Source organism: Oncorhynchus masou, chromosome 2, assembly GCF_036934945.1.
Source record: "Oncorhynchus masou masou isolate Uvic2021 chromosome 2, UVic_Omas_1.1, whole genome shotgun sequence".
Taxonomy (NCBI): domain Eukaryota; kingdom Metazoa; phylum Chordata; class Actinopteri; order Salmoniformes; family Salmonidae; genus Oncorhynchus; species Oncorhynchus masou.
This window is the reverse complement of record NC_088213.1, coordinates 2,922,593-2,933,073: the sequence shown is the minus strand read 5'-3', so window position 1 is coordinate 2,933,073 and position 10,481 is coordinate 2,922,593. Positions and strand designations below refer to the sequence as shown.

General features: G+C 46.0%; 1 protein-coding gene across 1 annotated transcript in view; it reads right to left on the bottom strand.

Annotated features, from left to right (window-relative positions):
* Positions 1–1,130: 1,130 nt before the first annotated feature.
* The window catches only part of LOC135552141 (FH1/FH2 domain-containing protein 1-like), a 186,217-nt gene continuing 176,866 nt past the window's right edge, over positions 1,131–10,481 (bottom strand). Inside the window, 1 exon segment of the mRNA XM_064983581.1 lies at positions 1,131–2,494. Coding sequence (XP_064839653.1) covers positions 2,412–2,494 — 83 coding nt within the window. The 3' untranslated portion in view covers positions 1,131–2,411.

Here is a 10,481-nt window from a genome sequence, read left to right as displayed (position 1 = left end):
GTTCTACTAGCATATACACACAGGTATTAACTCAATACACACAGGTATACACACAGGTACAACACATACCTCAATACACACAGGTATTCTACACACACAGGTTCAATACACACACAACTCAATACACACAGGTATTAACAACTCAATACACACAGGTATACCTCAATACACACAGGTATTAACAACTCAATACACACAGGTATACACACAGGTACACACACAGGTACACACACAATACACACAGGTACACACACAGGTGTTCTACACATGACACACAGGTACACACACTCAATACACACAGGTATACACACAGTTGTACACACACATACACACACAGGTATACACACAGGTACATGACCAGAGGTACACACACCTGTACTCAATTCAAGTACCGGTAGTGAACACGTGATCAGAAATAGTGAAGTCATGACAGCGTTTTCCTTGCCATTGTATCATACCCCACCTCCCTGTGCAAGCAGACATCTCTTTATTCTGTACATATCACAGTCACGGCTTCCTCCACAACGCTGCCCTTAAATGACTGCATTTCAAAAGAGACTGTGTGGATCAACATCCCCCCCTGTACATAACAATATGTTGTTCTTCAACGTGAACACATCTCTATATATATATACACACAATACCGTGTACCTCGGAAACAGAGGTCACCGTTAGTTCATCGCTACTGTGCACGTTGGAGACCAGAGTGGCGATGTTATGCGGAGTGGAATTAAACTTAACAATATGGGTGTAGGGTTGTTCTATACTGTTCTACATGACCAGAGGTTGTTCTATATGACCAGAGGTCTCTCTCTTGGTGTGTGTGTGTGAGACATCTCTCTTGGTGTGTGTGTGTGTGTGACATCTCTTGTGTGTGTGTGTGAGACATCTCTCTCGGTGTGTGTGTGTGTGTGTGACATCTCTCTCGGTGTGTGTGTGTGTGTGTGTGTGTGTGTGTGTGTGTGTGAGACATCTCTCTCGGTGTGTGTGTGTGAGACATCTCTCTCGGTGTGTGTGTGTGTGTGTGTGTGACATCTTCTTGGTGTGTGAGACATCTCTCTTGGTGTGTGTGTGTGTGAGACATCTCTCTTTGGTGTGTGTGTGACATCTCTCTTGGTGTGTGTGTGAGACGTCTCTCTTGGTGTGTGTGTGAGACATCTCTCTTGGTGTGTGTGTGTGACATCGCTCTTGGTGTGTGTGTGTGAGACGTCTCTCTCTGTGTGTGTGAGACGTCTCTCTTGGTGTGTGTGTGTGTGACATCGCTCTTGGGTGTGTGTGTGTGTGACATCGCTCTTGGTGTGTGTGTCTGAGACGCCTCTCTTGTGTGTGTGTGTGTGTGAGACATCTCTCTTGGTGTGTGTGTGTGTGTAGTGACGTCTCTCTTGGTGTGTGTGTGAGACGTCTCTCATGGTGTGTGTGTCTGAGACCAGACTCAACATAACCTCTATATAACAACGTATAGAACAGACTATCTATAATTATAAAGTTAATAACATCGGATCCATTATAATTTATATTCAACCACTTCCGACTAAAATATCCTGTTACCCACCCCCCTCCACCCTGACTCCAGACACACAGTATAACCTTTAAAATATAGTGACGTCTGTCCTTAATGTTCAGTTAAATGTCCTTCACACTGTATATATATTTATTCAATATGATACATCAGGACGTTTACGACACCAAAACATCTGAATATTTAAATCCACACCTGAAACACTGCTTCAGCCAGGTTTTCTGTTAAGAGACCATTTAGAGGGAAAAACCCCAATGAACAAGAGTTCTCACGTTTTCCAGTAAAATATATAAACGGTTGTTTTGTAGTGAGACAGGAACAAGCCCAAAGCATTGTGGGGGGCTACTGTAGTCAGCACCAGCATGTCCTTCCTACATGTACTGTCTCTTCTTTCTGTCACGTCAGGACTTTCTAAGATCCAGACCCTCGGTACGCAGCGAGCTTCATCCTTCCTCTTCATGGCTGGTGTGTCTGGTGGTGCTGTGTGTGCGTTCAGAGCTTGTCTCCAGTCTGTGTAGGTCTCTCTGTGCGTTCAGAGCTTGTCTCCAGTCTGTGTAGGTCTCTCTGTGCGTTCAGAGCTTGTCTCCAGTCTGTGTAGGTCTCTCTGTGTGTTCAGAGCTGGTCTCCAGTCTGTGTAAGTCTCTCTGTGTGTTCAGAGCTGGTCTCCAGTCTGTGTAGGTCTCTCTTTGTGTTCAGAGCTGGTCTCCAGTCTGTGTAGGTCTCTCTTTGTGTTCAGAGCTGGTCTCCAGTCTGTGTAGGTCTCTCTCTGTGTTCAGAGCTTGTCTCCAGTCGGTGTAGGTCTCTCTGTGTGTTCAGAGCTTGTCTCCAGTCTGTGTAGGTCTCTCTCTGTGTGTTCAGAGCTTGTCTCCAGTCTGTAGGTCTCTCTGTGTGTTCAGAGCTTGTCTCCAGTCTTGTTGCCGAGTCCCAGAGCCTGAACCACGTCAACACTTAGTCCGCTCTTCAGTGTCCTCCTCACTGCAACACACAGAAACACCATGTCAAACTAAATGAGAACAATGCACACACAGGGGAAACACACACACACACGTTACCACGTCAACGCACCGTCTCAGGGATAAAAAAACCCACATACCCATTTCACAGCTCCCACTGGTCCGGAGGATAGACTACTGTAGACTACTGTAGACTAATATAGACTACTGTAGACTACTAAAGACTACTGTAGACTACTATAGACTACTATAGACTACTGTAGACTACTGTAGACTACTGTAGACTACTATAGACTACTATAGACTACTGTAGACTACTGTAGACTACTGTAGACTACTATAGACTACTGTAGACTACTGTAGACTACGGTAGACTACGGTAGACTACTAAAGACTACTGTAGACTACTGTAGACTACTATAGACTACTGTAGACTACTGTAGACTACTAAAGAATACTGTAGACTACTATAGACTACTGTAGACTACTAAAGAATACTGTAGACTACTGTAGACTACTATAGACTACTATAGACTACTATAGACTACTATAGACTACTGTAGACTACTATAGACTACTATAGACTACTGTAGACTACTGTAGACTACTGTAGACTACTGTAGACTACTATAGACTACTAAAGAATACTGTAGACTACTATAGACTACTGTAGACTACTAAAGAATACTGTAGACTACTGTAGACTACTATAGACTACTATAGACTACTATAGACTACTATAGACTACTATAGACTACTATAGACTACTGTAGACTACTGTAGACTACTGTAGACTACTATAGACTACTATAGACTACTGTAGACTACTGTAGACTACTGTAGACTACTGTAGACTACTGTAGACCAGAGCCTATTCCCTATATAGTGGTACTACTATAGACCAGAACTCTATTCCTATATAGTGGTACTACTATAGACCAGCGCCCTATTCCTATATAGTGGTACTACTATAGACCAGTGCCCTATTCCCTATATAGTGGTACTACTATAGACCAGAGCCCTATTCCCTATATAGTGGTACTACTATAGACCAGAGCCCTATTCCCTATATAGTGGTACTACTATAGACCAGAGCCCTATTCCCTATAGTGGTACTACTATAGACCAGAGCCCTATTCCCTATATAGTGGTACTACTGTAGACCAGAGCCCTATTCTATATAGTGGTACTACTATAGACCAGAGCCCTATTCCCTATATAGTGGTACTACTATAGACCAGAGCCCTATTCCCTATATAGTGGTACTACTATAGACCAGAGCCCTATTCCCTATATAGTGGTACTACTATAGACCATAGCCCTATTCCCTATATAGTGGTACTACTATAGACCATAGCCCTATTCCCTATATAGTGGTACTACTATAGACCATAACCCTATTCCCTATATAGTGGTACTACTATAGACCAGAGCCCTATTCCCTATATAGTGGTACTACTTTAGACCATAGCCCTATTCCCTATATAGTGGTACTACTATAGACCAGAGCCCTATTCCCTATAGTGGTACTACTATAGACCAGAGCCCTATTCCCTATATAGTGGTACTACTATAGACCAGAGCCCTATTCCCTATATAGTGGTACTACTATAGACCAGAGCCCTATTCCTATATAGTGGCATTACTATAGACCAGAGCCCTATTCCCTATATAGTGGTACTACTATAGAACAGAGCCCTATTCCCTATATAGTGGTACTACTATAGACCAGAGCCCTATTCTATATAGTGGTACTACTATAGACCAGAGCCCTACTCCCTATATAGTGGTACTACTATAGACCAGAGCCCTATTCCTATATAGTGGTACTACTATAGACCATAGCCCTATTCCTATATAGTGATACTACTATAGACCAGAGCCCTATTCCCCTATAGTGGCACTACTATAGACCAGAGCCCTATTCCCTATATAGTGGCACTACTATAGACCAGAGCCCTATTCCCTATATAGTGGTACTACTATAGACCAGAGCCCTACTCCCTATATAGTGGTACTACTATAGACCAGAGCCCTATTCCCTATATAGTGGTACTACTATAGACCAGAGCCCTATTCCCTATATAGTGTACTACTATAGACCAGAGCCCTATTCCCTATATAGTGTACTACTATAGACCAGAGCCCTATTCCCTATATAGTGGTACTACTATAGACCAGAGCCCTATTCCCTATATAGTGGTACTACTATAGACCAGAGCCCTATTCCCTATATAGTGGTACTACTATAGACCAGAGCCCTACTCCCTATATAGTGGTACTACTATAGACCAGAGCCCTATTCCCTATATAGTGGTACTACTATAGACCAGAGCCCTATTCCCTATATAGTGGTACTACTATAGACCAGAGCCCTATTCCCTATATAGTGGTACTACTATAGACCAGAGCCCTATTCCCTATATAGTGGTACTACTATAGACCAGAGCCCTATTCCCTATATAGTGGTACTACTATAGACCAGAGCCCTATTCCCTATATAGTGGTACTACTATAGACCAGAGCCCTATTCCCTATATAGTGGTACTACTATAGACCAGAGCCCTATTCCCTATATAGTGGTACTACTATAGACCAGAGCCCTATTCCCTATATAGTGGTACCACTATAGACCAGAGCCCTATTCCCTATATAGTGGTACCATTTTGTTCTTGTTACTGAGACAGGATGTCAGTTGACAACAGGTATCAGTTCTTCATTTCTGGGGGAATGAAAGCTGGGTGTTTACTGTGTAGTGTCTGATATCTTTAGAGAGGAACCAACAACAGAGATATTATGGGCTCAGTGAGATAACGCTCTGTTGTCCAGATAAACCTCTGTTATGGACACACATACTGTGGATGGACACACAAGGTCAGAGACACACAGACAGGGACAAAAGGGCTTATCCCTCAGTGGCGTCACACATCTCACCCTTTTCAGGTACAGGAGGTGGAATCACAATGAGACCAAGAGGGAAGACAGTCGTCACCAAGCCTCGTAGGACTACAGAGTGGAGGGAAGACAGTGGTCACCAAGCCTCGTAGGACTACAGAGTGGAGGGAAGACTGTCGTCACCAAGCCTCGTAGGACTACAGAGTGGAGGGAAGACAGTCGTCACCAAGCCTCGTAGGACTACAGAGTGGAGGGAAGACAGTAGTCACCAAGCCTCGTAGGACTACAGAGTGGAGGGAAGACAGTCGTCACCAAGCCTCGTAGGACTACAGAGTGGAGGGAAGACAGTCGTCACCAAGCCTCGTAGGACTACAGAGTGGAGGGAAGACAGTTGTCACCAAGCCTCGTAGGACTACAGAGTGGAGGGAAGACAGTAGTCACCAAGCCTCGTAGGACTATAGAGTGGATGGAAGACAGTAGTCACCAAGCCTCGTAGGACTAGAGTGGAGGGAAGACAGTCGTCACCAAGCCTCGTAGGACTAGAGTGGAGGGAAGACAGTCGTCACCAAGCCTCGTAGGACTACAGAGTGGAGGGAAGACAGTAGTCACCAAGACTCGTAGGACTACAGAGGGGAGGGAAGACAGTAGTCACCAAGCCTCGTAGGACTACAGAGGGGAGGGAAGACAATGGTCACCAAGCCTCGTAGGACTACAGAGTGGAGGGAAGACAGTCGTCACCAAGCCTCGTAGGACTACAGAGTGGAGGGAAGACAGTAGTCACCAAGCCTCGTCTAGTAGGACTACAGAGTGGAGGGAAGACAGTAGTCACCAAGCCACGTAGGACTACAGAGTGGAGGGAAGACAGTGGTCACCAAGCCTCGTCTAGTAGGACTACAGAGTGGAGGGAAGACAGTGGTCACCAAGCCTCGTCTAGTAGGACTACAGAGTGGAGGGAAGACAGTCGTCACCAAGCCTCCGTCTAGTAGGACTACAGAGTGGAGGGAAGACAGTGGTCACCAAGCCTCGTCTAGTAGGACTACAGAGTGGAGGGAAGACAGTAGTCACCAAGCCTTGTCTAGTAGGACTACAGAGTGGAGGGAAGACAGTAGTCACCAAGCCTCATCTAGTAGGACTACAGAGTGGAGGGAAGACAGTCGTCACCAAGCCTCGTCTAGTAGGACTACAGAGTGGAGGGAAGACAGTAGTCACCAAGCCTCGTCTAGTAGGACTACAGAGTGGAGGGAAGACAGTGGTCACCAAGCCTCGTCTAGTAGGACTACAGAGTGGAGGAAGACAGTCGTCACCAAGCCTCGTCTAGTAGGACTACAGAGTGGAGGGAAGACAGTAGTCACCAAGCCTCGTCTAGTAGGACTACAGAGTGGAGGGAAGACAGTGGTCACCAAGCCTCGTCTAGTAGGACTACAGAGTGGAGGGAAGACAGTCGTCACCAAGCCTCGTCTAGTAGGACTACAGAGTGGAGGGAAGACAGTAGTCACCAAGCCTCGTCTAGTAGGACTACAGAGTGGAGGGAAGACAGTAGTCACCAAGCCTCGTCTAGTAGGACTACAGAGTGGAGGGAAGACAGTAGTCACCAAGCCTCGTCTAGTAGGACTACAGAGTGGAGGGAAGACAGTCGTCACCAAGCCTCGTCTAGTAGGACTACAGAGTGGAGGGAAGACAGTAGTCACCAAGCCTCGTCTAGTAGGACTACAGAGTGGAGGGAAGACAGTGGTCACCAAGCCTCGTCTAGTAGGACTACAGAGTGGAGGGAAGACAGTCGTCACCAAGCCTCGTCTAGTAGGACTACAGAGTGGAGGGAAGACAGTAGTCACCAAGCCTCGTCTCGTAGGACTACAGAGTGGAGGGAAGACAGTAGTCACCAAGCCTCGTCTAGTAGGACTACAGAGTGGAGGGAAGACAGTAGTCACCAAGCCTCGTAGGACTACAGAGTGGAGGGAAGACAGTAGTCACCAAGCCTCGTCTAGTAGGACTACAGAGTGGAGGGAAGACAGTAGTCACCAAGCCTCGTCTAGTAGGACTACAGAGTGGAGGGAAGACAGTGGTCACCAAGCCTCGTAGGACTACAGAGTGGAGGGAAGACAGTGGTCACCAAGCCTCGTAGGACTACAGAGTGGAGGGAAGACAGTAGTCACCAAGCCTCGTAGGACTACAGAGTGGAGGGAAGACAGTAGTCACCAAGCCTCGTCTAGTAGGACTACAGAGTGGAGGGAAGACAGTAGTCACCAAGCCTCGTCAAGTAGGACTACAGAGGGGAGGGAAGACAGTAGTCACCAAGCCTCGTCTAGTAGGACTACAGAGTGGAGGGAAGACAGTAGTCACCAAGCCTCGTAGGACTACAGAGTGGAGGGAAGACAGTAGTCACCAAGCCTCATCTAGTAGGACTACAGAGTGGAGGGAAGACAGTAGTCACCAAGCCTCGTCTAGTAGGACTACAGAGTGGAGGGAAGACAGTAGTCACCAAGCCTCGTCTAGTAGGACTACAGAGTGGAGGGAAGACAGTAGTCACCAAGCCTCGTCTAGTAGGACTACAGAGTGGAGGGAAGACAGTAGTCACCAAGCCTCGTCTAGTAGGACTACAGAGTGGAGGGAAGACAGTAGTCACCAAGCCTCGTCTAGTAGGACTACAGAGTGGAGGGAAGACAATAGTCACCAAGCCTCGTCTAGTAGGACTACAGAGTGGAGGGAAGACAGTGGTCACCAAGCCTCGTCTAGTAGGACTACAGAGTGGAGGGAAGACAATGGTCACCAAGCCTTGTCTAGTAGGACTACAGAGTGGAGGGAAGACAATAGTCACCAAGCCTTGTCTAGTAGGACTACAGAGTGGAGGGAAGACAGTAGTCACCAAGCCTCGTCTAGTAGGACTACAGAGTGGAGGGAAGACAGTAGTCACCAAGCCTTGTCTAGTATGACTACAGAGTGGATGAAGACAGTAGTCACCAAGCCTCGTCTAGTAGGACTACAGAGTGGAGGGAAGACAGTAGTCACCAAGCCTTGTCTCGTAGGACTACAGAGTGGAGGGAAGACAGTAGTCATCAAGCCTTGTCTCGTAGGACTACAGAGTGGAGGGAAGACAGTAGTCACCAAGCCTTGTCTCGTAGGACTACAGAGTGGAGGGAAGACAGTAGTCACCAAGCCTTGTCTCATAGAGGCTGCTGTACTACAGTGCCTTGCGAAAGTATTCGGCCCCCTTGAACTTTGCGACCTTTTGCCACATTTCAGGCTTCAAACATAAGATATAAAACTATTTTTTTTGTGAAGAATCAACAACAAGTGGGACACAATCATGAAGTGGAAACGACATTTATTGGATATTTCAAACTTTTCCCATTCCTCCTTGCAAAACAGCTCGAGCTCAGTGAGGTTGGATGGAGAGCATTTGTGAACAGCAGTTTTCAGTTCTTTCCACAGATTCTCGATTGGATTCAGGTCTGGACTTTGACTTGGCCATTCTAACAGCTGGATATGTTTATTTTTTAACCATTCCATTGTAGATTTTGCTTTTATGTTTTGGATCATTGTCTTGTTGGAAGACAAATCTCCGTCCCAGTCTCAGGTCTTTTGCAGACTCCATCAGGTTTTCTTCCAGAATGGTCCTGTATTTGGCTCCACCCATCTTCCCATCAATTTTAACCATCTTCCCTGTCCCTGCTGAAGAAAAGCAGGCCAAAACCATGATGCTGCCACCACCATGTTTGACAGTGGGTATGGTGTGTTCAGGGTGATGAGCTGTGTTGCTTTTACGCCAAACATAACGTTTTGCATTGTTGCCAAAAAGTTCAATTTTGGTTTCATCTGACCAGAGCACCTTCTTCCACATGTTTGGTGTGTCTCCCAGGTGGCTTGTGGCAAACTTTAAACAACACTTTTTATGGATATCTTTAAGAAATGGCTTTCTTCTTGCCACTCTTCCATGAAGGCCAGATTTGTGCAATATACAACTGATTGTTGTCCTATGGACAGAGTCTCCCACCTCAGCTGTAGATCTCTGCAGTTCATCCAGAGTGATCATGGGCCTCTTGGCTGCATCTCTGATCAGTCTTCTCCTTGTATGAGCTGAAAGTTTAGAGGGACGGCCAGGTCTTGGTAGATTTGCAGTGGTCTGATACTCCTTCCATTTCAATATTATCGCTTGCACAGTGCTCCTTGGGATGTTTAAAGCTTGGGAAATCTTTTTGTATCCAAATCCGGCTTTAAACTTCTTCACAACAGTATGTCGGACCTGCCTGGTGTGTTCCTTGTTCTTCATGATGCTCTCTGCGCTTTTAACGGACCTCTGAGACTATCACAGTGCAGGTGCATTGATACGGAGACTTGATTACACACAGGTGGATTGTATTTATCATCATTAGTCATTTAGGTCAACATTGGATCATTCAGAGATCCTCACTGAACATCTGGAGAGAGTTTGCTGCACTGAAAGTAAAGGGGCTGAATAATTTTGCACCCAATTTTTCAGTTTTTGATTTGTTAAAAAAGTTTGAAATATCCAATAAATGTCGTTCCACTTCATGATTGTGTCCCACTTGTTGTTGATTCTTCACAAAAAAAATACAGTTTTATATCTTTATGTTTGAAGCCTGAAATGTGGCAAAAGGTCGCAAAGTTCAAGGGGGCCGAATACTTTCGCAAGGCACTGTAGTACAGCAGCCTCTCTACATAGTACAAGGCTAGTGATGAACGGTGGGAGCTGTATGTAATGGTAGGACAGCAGCCCTCTACATAGTACAAGGCTAGTGATGAACGGTGGGAGCTGTATGTAATGGTAGGACAGCAGCCTCTCTATATAGTACAAGGCTGGTGATGAACGGTGGGAGCTGTATGTAATGGTAATACAGCAGCCTCTCTACATAGTACAAGGCTAGTGATGAACGGTGGGAGCTGTATGTAATGGTAGGACAGCAGCCTCTACATAGTACAAGGCTAGTGATGAACGGTGGGAGCTGTATGTAATGGTAGGACAGCAGCCTCTCTACATAGTACAAGGCTAGTGATGAACGGTGGGAGCTGTATGTAATGGTAATACAGCAGCCTCTACATAGTACAAGGCTGGTGATGAACGGTGGGAGCTGTATGTAATGGTAGGACAGCAGCCT